The sequence below is a fragment of the Hibiscus syriacus genome, unplaced genomic scaffold (genome assembly GCF_006381635.1).
Source record: "Hibiscus syriacus cultivar Baekdansim isolate YM2019G1 unplaced genomic scaffold, ASM638163v2 tig00110229_pilon, whole genome shotgun sequence".
Classification (NCBI taxonomy): Eukaryota; Viridiplantae; Streptophyta; class Magnoliopsida; order Malvales; family Malvaceae; genus Hibiscus; species Hibiscus syriacus.
Genome location: NW_024062638.1, coordinates 269,648 through 287,750, shown reverse-complemented (window position 1 = coordinate 287,750; position 18,103 = coordinate 269,648). Strand labels below are relative to the sequence as shown.

The window sequence follows — 18,103 nt, the reverse complement described above, 5'->3', positions numbered from 1 at the left end:
AATTTCTCCCATTTAATTTTTCAATATCAAATTTCGCTGTCATTGCTTCGTTTATGGATAGCTCCCACTATTTCACTATCGTGAATAGTTCTCTGAAACCTTCAAAAAATGGGTAATACCTTCTTACTTTCTTATGATGGATGATCCATCTTTTGATGGAAACCACAAAGACAATAAGTAGATATTACACACTCTAATCTGGCTCTGATACCAATTGTTGCGGAAGACGGCTATCGGATAGAGTAAAATTGCAACTAATAATTTGAGAAAATAAAAATGAAGATAAAAGAGACACAAAATTTACGTGGAAAACCCCTAAATAATATAGGGTAAAAACCACGGGTAACGGTAGAAGAATTTCACTATGAGAAAAATAGGAATTACAACCTCTCTCGATCTACCAAGGAGAAAACAATGATAATTCTCTCTTGATAAAAAGGAGAAAACAACTCTCAAGAAACTCTCTAAATTCTCTCTAGTATTGGAAGAAAGCTAGAATGCTTTGAGATGGTTTTGAAGCTAAATGAGCTAGCGTATTTATAGTTGAATCATAAGGACTAATTTGTAAATACCCTAAAATTTAGTGACTAAAGTTTATAATTCCCCCTTTCATTTTTTCAACAAATTGATGCACCTTTTTGACTATGCATCATTCGGTGCATTTGTTTATTTTTTTTCTTTCAAATTTCAACTTGCACCTTTCGGTGCATTGAATTTTCTACATAAAATTCATTAGTATAATTTGCAACTTCATAGTTAATTTGTATTTAATTGTTTTGGGTTTTTTTTATTTGTATTTAAAATTAATTGAATTTTAAAATATTAATAGGTATCATATTAAAATTTATTGGACCTTAATACTTTAAATAGATCTAGAGAGATTGTATTAAACATAAATAACGAACATAAACAAACGAATATAAACGAACGAAAGTAAACGAACATAAATAAACATATTATCGAACGTTCACGAACATAAATGAACAAACGAGCCATTTGTTCATGTTCGTTCATTTAATTAAACGAACACAAAATCTTATTCATGTTCGTTCGTTTAATATATAAACAAACATAAACGAACTTTTCACTGAACGGTTCGCTCAACGTTGGATTCGTTTACATGCCTAAACAAGAATGTTTAATTCACAACAACTATTTTCCAGGTCCATTATATGAGACATGAAATGACTTTCTTTACAAGGTAAAGTTGTTGTCGAAACCAAAACAAAGTACTGTAAAATCTTGTCAATGAATTAGGTTTTTTCTCTAGTCAATAAAGAAGGTTTCTTTAGTCCAAGTGTGATGACCAAGAAACCTTCTCTCTTCTTTTCATTTCTGCCCCCTTTTCCAGTGCTTTGTGTCCACTGACAGTCTTGTTGAGAAAATAAGACAATGGTTCACTGTTCTTAATATTTTTGGCCTTTGAAGGTCATAATTGCTCAAATCATTTTCTTGGGGGACCAAAGAAAAGAAAAGATGGAATGTCTGCAAAGTACTAACTGAAGTCTAAGCATTATGTGCTAAAATGATTTCTGATAAACCTGAAATGGTAGCAAGAACAATACTACCAATAATAACAGATCAATTACTGAAGTAGAATCTGACCTTTTTGAAGAGTATATTTATCATGATTATGTTCCACAACCGAAATAGTTAAAATTGATATCAAGTGCATTCCTCATCAGATTTGCAGCCAAGGAGCCGATGTAGAGGTGCAAAGTGAATAATTTTGACTTGGAGGGACTAAAATAAAATTAAAAAGCTGTGTTAAAAACGTTCCTGCTTATGCAATTCTGATAATCTTTCTATTTGTATATTATCAGGAAAAGGATTAATATGATTAATTTTCCAAAATGTGATGAACTATGTAACCATAATAATTGCAGAATATTTATTCCTATACTTTTGTCATTTTCTTAGCAGTTAAATCTTCCTTCTATTCGTTTTCATAAACAGTAAAATTGGTTGGAAAAATAAAAAATTAAACAAATTGTCTGAGCCCGGGTTCGAACCGGGGACCTCTAGTGTGTGAGACTAGCGTGATAACCAGCTACACCACCCAGACAGGTGTGCACAAAATATATAATCCATTTATAATAACTTGTTTTGGTTTCATGCATATAGTTTATAAAAATATCACTTAGCCTAGTCATAACATTATATCTTGTTTCTTACCCTCATCGTACCTTAATTTAAAAAGTATTATAACTTACATGTTGACAAATTAATTTTATAAAACTACATACATTATCGAAAAAAAGACGAATAATAGGAGAAACAACCAAAGAGTTGCATGATAGAATGATTAAAAGTCAAGTCGCGGGATTATGCCATCGTTTCCATTTGGAGCCAGGAAAGGAACAGCCTCAGCAGTCAGCAGTAACGAAATGGCTGATGTTCCACACAATTCAGCATTAATTGGCCGCATGGTGCAGCCATGAATTTATGATCAGTTGTAATCTAAGGTTCATCACCGTACACAATTGAATAAAGGGAATTAAATGATCACTTTTATGCTTTAAAATGGATTCGGTGAACCCTTGTTTGTTCGCTTCTTAATCTATAATTATAACGTTCTAAACAGAGGCACCTCACCATTGCGTAACGTTTAAAAAACAGAAGGAACCTTTCGTCCGTACAGGCATGGCCGGCAGAGTTGGCGGTTAGCCAATAGTATTATGGCCTTGATGCATTAAAGCTTTACTTATGCAGCTTTAATGGCCACAACCACCTCATTTCTTCCTGCCCTCACCACAACCTAACTCAAACTGGATTTCGCTATAAATGCAAAGGGCCACATGACTACGAAAAAACCACGGTTACATTTATGGGCTATGATACAATTATATAGTGTAAAACTAAAAAGTTTTATACCTTTATAGAGGAGAAATCAAAGGTTGAGATTAATCGTAGAAAATGAGAAGACGTTAAACGATACGTTCATGGCAGACAAAATTTGTGTCTTTTAATATTTGCCCTATTTTCGTTACACGATAATGGGCATAGAAGGGCAGCTGTAGACACCTAATTACGTCCGGCTCAATTCGATTTATATTATTACGATCATTCTGCTATATAATATATTTATATTACATATTGATTCATGTCATTGTAATTATATTATATAATATGGTACATACATTTATACTACATATTTTTATTTTTGTACTAGGTCCAATAGTTACAAATAAGTCAAGCATTAATCGTTTCTTAACGGTTAGGTATGGATAGAAAAATATAATAACCATTATAGCAGTTAATCGACCGTTTACGTTAAACAATATGCAACAATGACCTAATACAGTGGACCCGAACCAGCAACCCGAGGTCCGGTTCAGACCCAAATCGGCCCCAAGATGTAACCTGAATCAGTTAGGGTTTGAGACCCTAACTCATCGTCTCCTCAGCGCCGCATCTCCCTCCTTCGAAGACTCCTCGTCCCAGCCGCAACCAACGATCGTTTTTCTCGGCACAACAAACATAGCGACGTGATTTCGTGGAACACCAACAAACAACAGACAATTTTAGTCATAATAGGAGTCTAAAACCGAATGGAAAATATGACTTTAAGCACTATAAATACTTGTAAAAATCAGAAGAAATTACCGAGAAAATACGCAAGGAATTACAAGAGCAATACCCAAAAAAAAGCATTTGTAAGGTTTCGAAAAAGAAATAAAAATGTATCATTTTTTTAACTGGTTCAGTTGTTTTTGGCTCATGCATGTTGATAAAGTGATTTTTGTTTTTGTTTTTGACTCAAAAAACCTGAAAAAGGGAGAACGGTCGATGAGCGAGGGAGGACGATCGAGATTTTTTCTGTCAGATCTAGCCCTCCTCGAGGCCGTTTTACGAAAATGAACCTTGTTTTTTAAAAGAGGAGGGAAAGATCTTTCGAATGGTATAATTTTTTTTGCCATCTCCGATGAACGGCGGCTGGCAAGGAGGTGGCCGACCGGTTTCTGGGTTGGACGGCGGTGTTCTTCATCAGATGAAGAACACCAAGAAAAAGGCAGAGGAAATTTTAGGGATCAGTTTGATCTGTTTTGGTGTGGGGGGAGAAAATGAAAATAAATTTGGTTTTATACGTGACCCGTTGAGGCCCGATAACCCGACCCGTGGATCCTATTTACCGAAAAAGAGGGCTAATTATAGTTTTAGTCCCCCGTGTTTTCTAAACATTTATTTTTCCCATGAAAATTAATTAGTACCGAAAGGGCAGTTCAATGGTGCTAATCCTTCCTTGACTGTAACTGACTCTCGAATCCGTCATATCTTTGGTAAGATCCAGATCAGGTAAGAAATCGAGGTATTCGATCAAGCCATTTTGTTCTTAAAATAAATGATCGGTGGCGACTCTAACCATTTTATTCAAGTCGAAGCTCAATTCCGGACCCACCCGAAAGACGGCTGCGACAGATGTCAATAAGAAATATATACATTGTCAATAATTAAAATAATTCTAAATTAAATTTACTACTATGTTAATCAAATTTATATAAATTTGAGGGAAAACATTAATAACGTTATTATCTTTTATTATTCACTTTAGAGATTGAAAGAGACTTTTCTACGATTGAGAGAAACTAATTTCCAAAACTTCACAAATAAGGACCTAAGAGATTTTTTAGCAAAAATACATAAATAAATAGATGCAAACAACTTTGGTGTCTGGTTCTTCATAACACTACTTGAGAGGCTTGAATATTGTTAAATCCACCTTTGACTTTGCACAAACTAATCTAAAGTCATAGTTGACATTAACTCCATTTGGTTGCCCATCCACAAACTTTTGAAAAAAAAATTCAATTAAAATTTTTAAACTCATTTTGATTCAATGGCATAGTTGTACTTTTTTTTAAAAATCAGAAGACGAGAACGTCGAGAGGAAGAAGGTAACATATTTCAATTATACGATGATCAGATGATGGAGATTATAAATTGAACTAAGATAAAACAGAGTTTATAAATTTTGAGGGGATTTCGAGGAAAATAAAACTAGGAAGAAGAAAGATGGAAAAAAGGAAAATGTTTTTGTATTCGTTACGTTATGAATGATGAAGAAAAAGGTTCAAAAAAATAATAAGAATGATGTTTGTAATGGGAAAAAATAATAAACCATCGAATCTGGGAAGCAGAAATATTAGTAGGGGTGAGCAAAACTCGACTCGATCCAAAAAATCAATTTTTTTTTAATTTAAAGTTATTTGAGTCAACTCGAATTATCAATTCGATTTTCGAGTTCGAGTCGAGTTGAAATTTTGAGTTACTCGAAAAACTGAAAATTTGACTAAGTACTTTGATAGTTTTACAATTTAGTCCATAATTTCATTATTCCTTCACTTAAGTCCACTTTTTACCAAGTTTGAACCACATGATCCTTAACCATCGTAGAATACATATGTACTTTTAATTCCTCTTTTTTATAATAAATTTTCTAGTTTTCAATTTAATCCCTCAATTTTTCATAATTTCCTTATTTCTTCAATTCATTCTTTATTTTAAGTCCATTTTTTACCAAATTTGAACCACATGCTCATATACTACAATAGAATTCCTATGCAACTTCAATTCTTACTTCAACTAAAAATGTACTCTCTCTTTTTTTATTTAGTTCATTAACTTTGTATTTTACTCAATTTGATATTTTGACTACAATTGTATGCAAATTCTTTATTCTCATAAATTCTTTATTCTCATAAATTTCTTACTCCTTTATACTGTCATCAATATTTTTCCCTCAAAATACTTTCTTTAAAATATAACATTATGAATCTATTTTATAATTTTAGATTGTATTTGATATATTAAATGACATTATAATGTGAAAAGAATATATATATATATGATTAGAGAAAGTCAAAAATTTGGAACAAATCCTTGCCATAAACTATAAGTAATTATAAATAAATTAGTATAGAAATTCAAATAACTCGAAATTTTTTGAATTGATTCTATTGAATGCTAACCCTAGATATTGTAAAATGCCGTTTGACATCACACCATGTATATATATATGTGTTAGTTAAAAATGTTACAAGTATCTACTATCTAGGCCGAAACCGAACAACTTGATCCATATTCGATGTTGTACGGGTTCCTCGTGATGGATCAGGTCATCAATGACGATGGATGTTTTCGTTCTTTTGCCTTCTTTCCTATGTTTTCAGACAATGGTGTGTGGTTGGTCTGGCTAGTTGTGAATTTACACGCGGAATATGACTTCTCGGTACGTGGACGGCTCACCGATTTCGGCGAGTGGCGACTAACCTAACAATGGTGATATTGGACACGACCAAAACAATCAGTTTCACTTTCATGACATATCCAATCTCTCACGTGCCACCATAGATGGTAACCCTTGAAATTCGAAAGTTAATCACCAGAGATCACCTTCCAAAAACGGAAACCAATCAGTCAAATCATAGGCAACGAATCTATTAAACTTTATTGATAATTTTTTTTAAAATTTAAGCAATTACATCTGTAAACTATATATATTATCAATAATTACATTTTTATATAAATATTATCTTATAATCATATAAGAATTGATTATATATAATTAAAAAAAATTTATATAAATACTATCTTATAATCGTATAATGCTATTGAAAAAATCACTATCGACCAACCTTACTATTATTTCATTTCCATAACCAAAAATTATAAACATTAACTTTAGATTGCACAGTACGTGATTTCCTTTCGCTAACCCTCAACCCTAAAACTTGTACTAAACGAAACCCTATGTACATATATTATTCCCCATTATTATTTGCTAAAAAGCCTAAGTACCATCATTGTGAACACTAAAAGGGAAGCTTCCTAGTTGTATCACTTCAACATATTTTGGGGGCTTATTTTTCCATCATTCTCCACTTCTACACTCAATGGGTTTTTGCTTCTCATGTTTATACATACACAATACTGTGACAATGGCGGATCTTTAAAAGGACAAAAAGGAACAACGCTATGGCTATGGCTAATATTCTATGACTAGTCCTCCCATTGGGGCTCGATGGGGAATCCCCTTTCTCCGTTTCGCCGATGTCGGAGGCGGCGTCGAAGGACTAAAGCTCTGCACTTTGTTGTTGTAGTTCTTCACCTTTCCAAGGCTACTGCAGCTGTACGAGTCTTCGGAATCCGATGCCACGGCGGAGATGTGCATCTTCTTCTTCGGGAAATTTCTTGATGTGCCAACAATCTGAAATTTGAGAAAGTAAATGTGGAAACCAATTAGAATTCACATTTCATAGAATGCTAGTAGACTAGTAGTCCCATGCCAATGAAGAGAAAGTCAAAGAATTAAGCAAATTTGACCATTTTGGTTTATTGCTTGGAAAACTGGAACCTTGGCAAATCGTACACTTTCTCAACTACCAAACAACACCGTTGACTACGGAAAAATTAATTAAAGAAGAAAGAAAACAGCGTATTCACCTTGCAACCGAGAGAGCAGAAGCGGAAGGAGTCGACAAGGCTACGGTCACAGACCTCACAGGTGTTGTTGACACCTTTTCCGGGCCTTGGTTGAGGCCTCTCGTTGATGAAGACGACCTTGGCGCTGTTTATAACATAAGTTTGGACGCCAGTTATGTCCAGGTATTTTTGTATCTCCGATACCCTTACCACATCATGGTACGAGGACCTCCTAATCTGTCTCCAAAACACAAAACAAAGCAGATCTAATTAGTAAATCTAATGGAAAAGTTACGAGTTTTATTGCCTTGTATGTCAAGAAATACAAAATCAGATTAGACCCATTTTCATGACAAAAAAATCTGGGTTTCTTTTTAGAAACAAAGGACGAATTGAGTTTTTTTTTTCTGGGATCGATTGGTAGATTGAAAAACCACTAGTGTTTTGGATGACAATAGGGGGGGGGGAAAGCTGAAAATACTTTACAAGACAAAGAAAAGGTCTACAAGGTTGAATCAATGCCTGCTTGGATGCTGAGAAAATATGAAAGTTCTAGTCTTTTTAGTACATTCAAGAAAAAAAACAGAGCAAAAAGAAATAAACTTGGAGGAGAATCTCAAAATTGAAAACAAGCTCTAAGAAAGGACAAAGAACAGAAATCCAGAATTGGAAACATGAATGCCAAAAAGGGGATTGAATAACGGGATTCCTCATATCTCCATAAGAGGAAATGACGCAAATTCCAAAAGAAAAAAAGTGGTAAAAAAATATTGAACCTGAATATAACGATGATCTCTGTGATAAGCTAGACATAGAGAGCAGAGAGCGCCATTCATACAATCTAAGCAGAACATATTGCATTCACTCTTGTGAGAATCAGCATGAAGCTTGCATTGAACAAAGAAATGTTCTCTCAACAGAGGTTCCAACCATGGCGGCCACCTGTTATCTTCTTCATCAGGTCCACCAGCTCCCTGTAAAAAACACACCAAATCCAATCTCATCAAAACGCTTTCTTAATCAATACCCATGTAAAATAAGAAAAAATAAGAAAAGAAACAAAAGCTGAATTAACAAGTAGAAAAGAAAAGTAGTGTTTTTTTACCATGATTCTTCTCTTCTTGGTCTTGATTTCACGGACAGTGGATTCTTGGTTTTCGATCGCCAGCTTGAAGTCTTGAACTAATGAGTGAGATTACAGAGAGAGAAGAGAAGGCGGAGAGCAGAGGGAGAAATGCAAAATAGAAAAGAGAATAAAGAAAGGCAACCTAAAACCGAAGCTACTCTCTGGAAGGTGTCGATTGGATGTGCAAGGAATCCACCTCTTTCATTTTCACATACACATCTCTCTCTCTCTCTCTCTCTCTCTCTCTCTCTCTCTCTCTCTGGTCTTATATATATATATATATATATTTGTCTGTGTTGACAATTTCTTTGATTATTTAATGTCAAAAATTCTCACTCACTCTTCATGATCGACAATTTTAATGAGAGGTAATTTAAATAATTATATTAGTAGAATATGATTTTATTAAAAATTAAAAATTTAAAAAATATATTATTTTATAATCATTTTAAACTATTTTTAATAGTATGATATTGTTATAAAATAATATTTATTCAAAATTTTCTTAACCTATTATTAGTGCTCACATACTTTTATAATGGACAGATAAGTTACATAAAGAAAAGGTTTAGTGAAAATATGTGTCTAAAATATACATTTTATTAATTTCAAGTGTTTAAAATATTTTTGTTTAGTCAATAGTCTTTAGAGCAAATAATTAAAATCTTTTAGTGGACACTTCCGCTATCTCTTAAGTTGAGAATTTAATAAGCATAGGAAGAAAAATTCTTTTCCCCCTCTCCTTAGGTAGAAATTATTAAAATTTATATATTTTTTTTGTTTAAATCAGATGTTTAACACTACTATTTTAAATGTATACGTTATAATGATCATTAAAAATATATTATCTAACATGTTTTGAGTTTATATTTTTTAAATTTTTTTTAAACGATAAAAAAATATTATTTTTGAATTAATTTTGTTTTTAAGAAAAACCGATACCTAAATTCTCCCGTCCCTTCGTTCAACAATAATATTAACTCTCCTTCACATTCGTTCAGCGATTCTGATGGTAAATTTCAGTATTCGCGCCCCATTCCCATTCCCATCCCCATATCGCCACATCCCATTTCAACCCACCGCTTGTTGGATGGGACTAAATCACCCAGTCACCGTTAATCGATTGAGAATAAATTTAGGATTAAGAATTTAGGGGTTTAAGTACTTAGAGGTTTTGGATAATGGTAAGGGCAATAATCGGTTATCAGATGAACGACGACATACGGGTGAATATTCGACGACGAAGGTGTGGCTAGAGATGATTGACAACGGTTTGAAATGTGATTTAAAATTAAGTGTTTTATAAAATGAGATTTAAAAAGTAATAATAATTTTAATTTTTCTTTAGAAAAATAAAAATTTCAAAGAAAGTATAAACGCGACATGTGATAACAATATTTTGAAAAATCATTAAGGACATTTAAAAGAGTAGATGGGCATGAGACTCGAACCTGATTTGACTCGATCGAATCAGGTTTTTTTATAAAAAAAAATTGAAGTTCGGGTCGGGTCATATTTTTTAAAGGTGGTGTTCGGGTCGGGTCGAATTCAGATTTATAGTGAAAATACTCGACCCGACCCAGAAAAATATATAATTTTACCTTATATATTTAAGAATAATTATAATAATAACCTTCTATATATTAACTTTTTCAATTAAATCATTATTTTTATTGAATAGAAATATTTTTTTATTTCAATTCGAGTCGGGTTGAGTTCGGTTTTCATCTCAAAAAGTCAGATCGGTGAAAGATATAAAATTTTCAGATTTAGTCGAGTTATAAACATTAAACATTTATATTGAGTGAAAAAAATTAAACAGTTAAAATTAATTTTAAATATAATTTAAGCCTATATTTGTACATTATGCCTAAAGTGAATAGCAACATGAAGACAAAACAATTAGGGGGAAAGCCTAGGCATGTAGAGCAGGGATGAATGAGGTTGACATCAAAGTTGGGTATTGGACGGTTATAGGAGCCTTAGCCTAGCCTATGTTGGAATAACATACCAATTATATCAAATGTAAACGTGTCTTCTAAATGTACTTTTTTTCCTTTTAAAATTTTGTTTTTTTTTTTTCTTACTCTTCTTTAATGTAAAGAAGAAAATAACGAGAGGATTTACAAAGAAGAAAGTATCTTCTTAAAATAATTAGTTTTCAATTAAAAAGGAGTTAATTACGTTATGCATCTTCAAAATTATGATTCACATCCTAAATTACTCTTTAAACTTTTAAATATTCTAATTTCATCTCTAAACTAGACTTTCATTCTAAACTGGCCTTTAAACTTTGAATATTCCAATTTTGTCCCTAAATTATGACACTCATTCTATATTAACCGCCAAACTTTTGAATATTCCAATTTTATCCCCCAAACTTTTGAATGATTTTAGGAGATGTTATTGAAAAGTTTAAAAATTTAGGGACCAATTTAGACTGAGGGTCGTAGTTTGATGATATATTTAGAACATTCAAAATTTGAGAGTCGAATTATAATTAGAGTCATAGTTTAGGGATGAAATTGGAATATTAAAATTTTTTGGAACCAATTCAAAATAAAGGTTGTTGTTTGAGAATGTAAGATGTAATTAATTCATTAGAAAGCAATTAAAAGATCAGACCTCTAAATTTTTAAACTTCTCAAAATGAGACACGGATAATAATCTATACCTTTCCCTTTCAATCAATCATAATTTAGAATTTTAGCACATTTCATTTTGTAAAGTAAATATATATTAAATTGAGAACACCTTTAATAAGATGCAGTTAGCTATTTTATGTGATAAAAATAATATTATATTTAAATAATATTTATAGGTACTATTATGATACATAATTTTTGTATACATTTTTTTTCTATAAATTTACCGACTTTAGAAGCCGATGACGCGAGATTTGAACCGCCCCTAACACCGCACACCACTCAAGAACAAAACAACGATAACCGCTGTCCGATGCTACGCCGTTTTATCACACCCTGTGTTTTGGGCTTGGCTGTTGCCGTCCGAAATTTGGGAGTTGAGACTTCCTTCTATTATTGCAACTGCTATGTGGGACCCCATTCCCGTTTGTTTCTGACCAATGGTATCGTCCCGGTCATTAAACCAATGATTTGACTTTGACTGTACATATTATTATTATTGGGGTAAAGTACACAAATGATCATCTGGCTAATGGGTGTTTTTTTATAACTTTTGAAAGTTTTAAAAGTTACAAAATTACGGTGAAATTCTCGAAAAATCACCGGTGATTGGTATATTTATCTATCTAATACCGGTCAGATTATATTTCCTGATCTAATACCCGTAGCAGTAAAGCGCGCCCCATGCCCTGCGCTATATGCTGATTTGACGTCACGTAGGGTATAGCGCGCCCCCTGCACCGCGCTATACGCTGACATGGATTACATGTAGATATAGCGCGACCCCTGATCCGCGCTATACGTCACGTAGGGGTATAGCGCAGATCAAGGGCCGCGCTATACATGGTTATCTGACACATGGGGTATAGCGCGGTACAGGGAGCTCGCTATACCCATAATTACTCCCATACCCCCGACGCTTCACACCCCCAATCCTCCTTATAAATACCCCCATCCTCAATCACTTTCATCACACCAAATTCTCTCAAATTCTCTTAATTTCTCTCAAATAATATCTTTGTTTAAGGTATATTTTATAATATTTTTATTATTATGTATTTAATTTATTTAATTATTTTACTTTATTTAATATTTTACTAATATAATTCTTTTGCAGATATATAATGGAAGACATTCTACTTCGCTTAGATGGAAATCATATATCTCGACACTTTGCTGATACGGTAACATTTTAACGTTTTAATTTAATTTAAATTATTAGTAATAATTAGTTGATTTATTTAATGCATGATTATTAGATTAAGAATTAATATTTGTAATTATTTATTTTTAGGAGAATGACCGTGTATTAGATCCTTTTATTAGGAATCTTAAGTTAGTGATACCTAGTCGTGTCTTGCCGTATTTAGTAGAGGCTGGATTTGGTTACATAGGTAGATATCAGAGTCACTGTAAGATAGAACCAGACCTTATTTCTGCCTTAGTAGAGCGGTGGAGGCCGGAGACCCACACATTCCATCTTCCGTGCGGAGAGTGCACGATCACGCTTGAGGATGTTTCTATGCACCTGGGGATTTCGGTGGATGGAGATGTGATATCAGGGATAGCTTCCGGTTCTTGGACTACTTTATGTCGGGATAATCTAGGACGTGTCCCGGAAAGTTTTATCGGAGGTATGATACCGTTAAATTGGTTAGATGACAATTTTCGGGAGTTGAGCGCAGACGCCTCTGAGGATGAGGTTAAGATATATGCACAGGCATGCATATTGCAGTTGATAGGAGGGTTGCTGATCCCGGACAAATCGCGTAACCTAGTTCACTGCATGTGGTTGCGACATCTCAGCGACTTTCGTCTCGCCAGATCATTCAGTTGGGGCTCGACAGTTTTGGCTTTGTTGTACAGGGAGATGTGTGGAGCCACTGACTACAGGCATAATGCTATCGGCGGATGTCTCCTACTGCTGCAGTCTTGGGCATGGTATCGATTGCCTTTTTTATGTCCCGTTGTGAAGAACCCATTCGTATTTCCACTACTTCTGAGGTAATTATAAAACTGATTTTGTATATTAATAATTTTATACAACGTATAATAAATTTTTTTCCTTGAATAGGTGGTCTACTGATAGGAAAAATCATCAGGAGCCACCTGATTATTTAGAAAAAATTAGGGTGCTAATCGATCAGAAGGATGGCATACATGTATGAATTTTAATATTTAAAAATCGATTTTAGATTATAGTTATATAATTAGATTATTATTTTGATAAAAATTATATATTATTTGTTTTAGTTTGAATGGTGCCATATTCTACTGATGATGTGAGGGCGGTGATCCCACCTGAGTTGAGGGGTCCATCAGATGTTTGGATGGTGATGGTCCCTCTGATCTGTTATGCGACCGTCGAGTGGTACTCCACTGATCGCGTGCTCCAACAGTTTTGTTTTTTTCAACCAATTCCGGAAGCACCTCGCAATATGGACGAGTTGCATAGCTTAGATAGACGTGGCAAGATAGATACAGATTGGCTCATGAGGCATCATGAGTGGGTCGTATTGTGGGAGGATCGACATCGGCACCTTCCACGTAGAAAGCCCATTTTTACTGACTTCTTGATGTATGCTGAGGATTATTATGAGTGGTTCAACAGTAACGGGAAACAGTTTCTACTTCCCGAGGATGCACGAGGGCAGACCTTTCTACGACGTCAACAGAGACGTTCACCGACACAGCACCATCGTCCCCCGACTCGTGGACGGAGAGCAGGTGCTTCCGGTTCATCCTCAGCTGCACCAGCAGGACCTTCACAGCAGCCACCACAACCATTTATGATGCCGCAACCATATATGATGCCGCCATCGCCTTTCCATTACCAGATGTCGTCGTCGTCGCCTTCACCTGGTTTTATGACCCGACAACCGCCACCGTCACAGATGACCCCTCCTGGAGGCTATTATGGGTCTATGTTTGTAGATCTGAATTGGGGTTCATATGCTGGATATTTGGCGGGTTCAGCCTCATCACCCATGGCCGCAGCATAGACACCTCCTGTACAGTTTTCACACTCAGCGATGTCTGGGTTTTCTCAGTTTTCCCAGTTTTCGCAGGCCGGTGGGATAGTCAGTCATACACCTCCAGGGTCCTTATTCTATGGAGGTGCTTCATCGTCATCAACTCCTCATCAACCTAATGTACATGCTCAGGACGACGACGACGACGACAATGACGATGACGACGACGATGACGATGACAGCGAGGAGTCAGAACCAGTGATACGAAGAAATCCTCCTCGAGATCGACAGCCACCGCCCTGCGGAACACATTCGCGACGCAGGCATCGATATTTTTTTTATATTTGTATTTACTTTATATTGTTTAATTGTAATTTTTTATTATTTCGCATTTAATACTTACTTTATTTTGTTAAATTTGTTGGATTTTTTTAATATATTTCAGTTAATTTTGTTTATTACCATTTAATATCAGTTATTGTAATTTGGTTATTATTTACCATTTAATTCTTATTGTAAGTTTGTTGTATTTAAATACCAAATTGTTATTAGTTTGATAAAATTTAATGATTGTCTTCGTTTTTTTAATCTTCATCAGCGATTATCGAATGCCATTAACTTGAAGCAAATGCAAATTAAAATACAAGAATTATTATTTGATAAACAAATACATCATTTTCTCATCAATTGTTACTTGATGACAATAGAAGTGGACATGTTTTTCTAGTGTGTCCTGAGTTTCTACAATGGCCACATCTTCTGTCTTGTCTAGATCTTTATCGAATATCCATATCGCAATGAATTCGATTGGATTTTGGACGACCATGCTCCCTCAATAAACTCGGATTTGGTACAATCGGAAGCCAATCTTGATCCTCATCAGGGTCTTTGTCATTACCTATGGGGGGAAACTCAAATTCGTATACCTTAAAAACTTCAGATAGTAGGTATACGGGATCCACAAAATGGTTATAGTCTTGACGTGTATGCGAGCAAACTGCTATCACATGAGAGCATGGATACTTCAGAGCTTGAAAAACCCGCAGTCGCACGTTCTGTCCCTTAAATTTACTCTTAATGACACAGCTTCAATCCCTTGAAGAGTTCACGGCAACTCTGTGACACGAAACATTTCATGCCTTCTAGAGAAGCTTGTTACAGACATTCCATTTGATGCAGCAATTTTTTTTTGTAGATCTGCAACTAATCTAGGGTGATAGACATGATCGCCTTGCATCCAGGTTTGAGATTGTCCCTCATGCTTCGCAAAAAGCGTCCCCAAACGAAATTATATAGTTTTTACCAAATCTGCTACAGGTAAGTGACTTGCACCCTTTAAGGTTGAATTGATTGCCTCAGCCAAGTTGGTCGTCATATGTCCATATCGATATCCACCATCATATGCGTTCGTCCACATTTCTTTATCGATGAGGCTGATATAATCGTATCCTTCCTCGTTCTTCGCTCGCAAATCTTGAAGCATTGATTCAAACGTTCGAGGAAGTAGTTCGTAACTTGATCAAAAAATGTATAACTTACTAACTTGCTTTCTTTACAAAATTAAAATGATCAAAAAATATATAACTTACTAACTTGTTTTCACTTACCCCATACGCACAATTAATTGACACTCATCATTCTTCTTGTACCTTCCATGATAGTTCGCAACAATGTGTCGGAGACAATACCTATGTTGGACAAAGGGTGGTTGCCACATTGGACCCAAAGACTCCATTGATGCTTTGATCCCAGCTCCGCGATCTAAAATGACACAAATGTTTTCCCTCGTGATAACATGTGTACGTAAATTTCGGAGGAAAAAAACCCAAGAATCTGTATCTTCTCCTTCAATAAGAGCAAAAGCAACTGGAAGAATGTTGCAATTTCCATCTTGGACAACTGCCAATAATAAAACTTGCTTGTATTTTTCATACAAGAAAGTCTCGTCGATTTGGACCACAGGCTTGCAGTATTTGGCAGCATTAACGCACTGTGGGTAACTAAAAAAAACCCGGTAGAATTGACTTCAATCGCGAAGAACTCGATCATTATGGTATGTATAGGAGGTTTCGAAGTCCACAATTATCCCAGGATTCAACGTCTGCACCAACCTAAACCAACCTGGAAGTTCGTTGTAAGATGCATCCCATTCGCCATGAAGTTTGACAATGGCATTTTGTTTTGCCAACCAAGCTTTTTTATAGGAGATAGTGTACCCATACTGCGATTGTATAGCTGAAATCAACACTGCAACAACTATATGAGAGCTTGCTTTTTACCATGGGCATGATGACTTGGCATATCACTTCAGAGTCCAAGTTGGGATGATCTTGGTTGACCTCTCCAGCACAACATGTGTGAGGACCGTTATATACTGTTAGTTCTCATATATTGTTTTTCCTCTTCCTTTTCGATATACGAACCATCTAATTGCATCCGTTTTCGCATCGGGCACAATAGTATATATATTTTTCGGTCGTGGACCGGTTGACTCTGGACTGAACATAATTACGGATATTGTAATTTTTTATAGCCATCACCGCTTCTTCTTTGCTTGAGAACTCCATGCCTAAATATAACTCACCATGATTTATTGATGAGTAATATCCATAGTCACCGAGATGAGGCATATCCGCAATTTCTGGCTCGTACATTGCACCATAATCAGCTTCATACATGTGTGTAGGAGGGTCAGTTTGTGCCACATTTCCTGGAACTTCATCATCATCGGAGTTGAATTACGGTGATTCTGGGTGAATGAATAGTCCAGTCTCAACACCATCCGCACCAGGATCACGAAGCGGTTCTTCTGGTGGAGATGATGGTTCTTCCATGCTCTCCACATTTAGGTCAAAGAACCTACTACTTGCACGCCTTCCCCTTAAATTGGAAGGCATATCGACATTGAGATCGAAAAAGATCGTAGTCGAATGCCTCCCCCTGGAGCTTGAAGCCATCGTGTCAAATGGAAACTGCACAGATGGTTGCGTCGATGGCATCTCCATATGGTCAAAGAAATTTGCAGATGAATGCCTTCCCCTTGAAATGGACGCGGTGTTGCCATACGGATTGTTCGTGGACCCACCTCGGTATATATCGTAAAGAGTTACAGATGAATATCTCCCCATTATGGCATTAAAATCATTACACATTACTGTAGTTGGGCTGTCAACTTGATCAACTTGTTCAGCCATCCCATAGTGTGAGCTTAAATATTAACCCCGAACAACACACACTTGAACAAAATGTGCATACATCTCAATAGCGGCGTCTGAATAATTACTTTGAGCTTCAACCATCATTTGAACATCATCATTGTTCTAAAGTTCGAACGATGTATAAGTTAATGGCAACAATGATATTGGAAATCTGTACTGCAACGACGACATTCTTCTACTACTTCCAACATGAATCTTCCTCGAAATCTTCGTTATCAGCTCCTCAAGAGTTATGTTTCTCTTGAATGATATTTTAACACACTCATTTGATACGAAAACAACGCCAGTTTCATCTTCTCGAATTTCACCATCATAATAAACAATAGCTGAAAGTCGCGCCATTCTTTGAGTTTAAAAGTGCAGCAATATTATATCTGCAAAACAAATAACTGAAACAAACTTGATTAAATAAATTATATATGAACGAAAATATAACACAATAAATTTTTTACACATCAACGTAAATAATTTAAATAATATAATTTTATATTATTACCTGCACTGCAAAACTATTTCGACGTATGGTCCTGTTTTTCAATTTTACAAACATAAAAATTAATTGAAAAGTATAATATTTTTTCAAATAATGATATTATTTTTTCAAATAATGATAATAAACAATAAGTATAATTAAAAAATTATAACAAAATTACCTTATAACGAAAAATCGTACGAACTTCTATTATTACTCGTTGACGGAATTGTTGTATTAATTTATAA

At 34.9% G+C, this 18,103-nt stretch overlaps 1 protein-coding gene and 1 non-coding gene across 3 annotated transcripts; both read right to left on the bottom strand.

Annotated features, from left to right (window-relative positions):
• Positions 1-1,991: 1,991 nt before the first annotated feature.
• On the bottom strand, positions 1,992-2,065 carry TRNAV-CAC. The gene has a single exon. It is a non-coding gene; the product is annotated as a tRNA-Val (tRNA).
• A 4,563-nt stretch (positions 2,066-6,628) lies between these two features.
• Positions 6,629-8,753, bottom strand: LOC120114503. 2 transcript variants are annotated; one of them, XM_039135391.1, is made up of 5 exons: positions 8,528-8,753; positions 8,199-8,396; positions 7,444-7,659; positions 6,962-7,207; positions 6,629-6,895 (listed from the first exon to the last, which is right to left on the bottom strand). In XM_039135391.1, exons 1-4 carry the CDS (start codon positions 8,528-8,530, stop codon positions 6,986-6,988), a joined length of 639 nt encoding a protein of 212 aa, XP_038991322.1. In that variant the 5' UTR covers positions 8,531-8,753; the 3' UTR covers positions 6,629-6,895; positions 6,962-6,985. The 2 variants fall into 2 exon arrangements, with proteins under 2 accessions (XP_038991322.1, XP_038991321.1); XM_039135390.1 differs by having other exon boundaries at positions 6,629-7,207.
• Between the last annotated feature and the right edge of the window lie 9,350 nt (positions 8,754-18,103).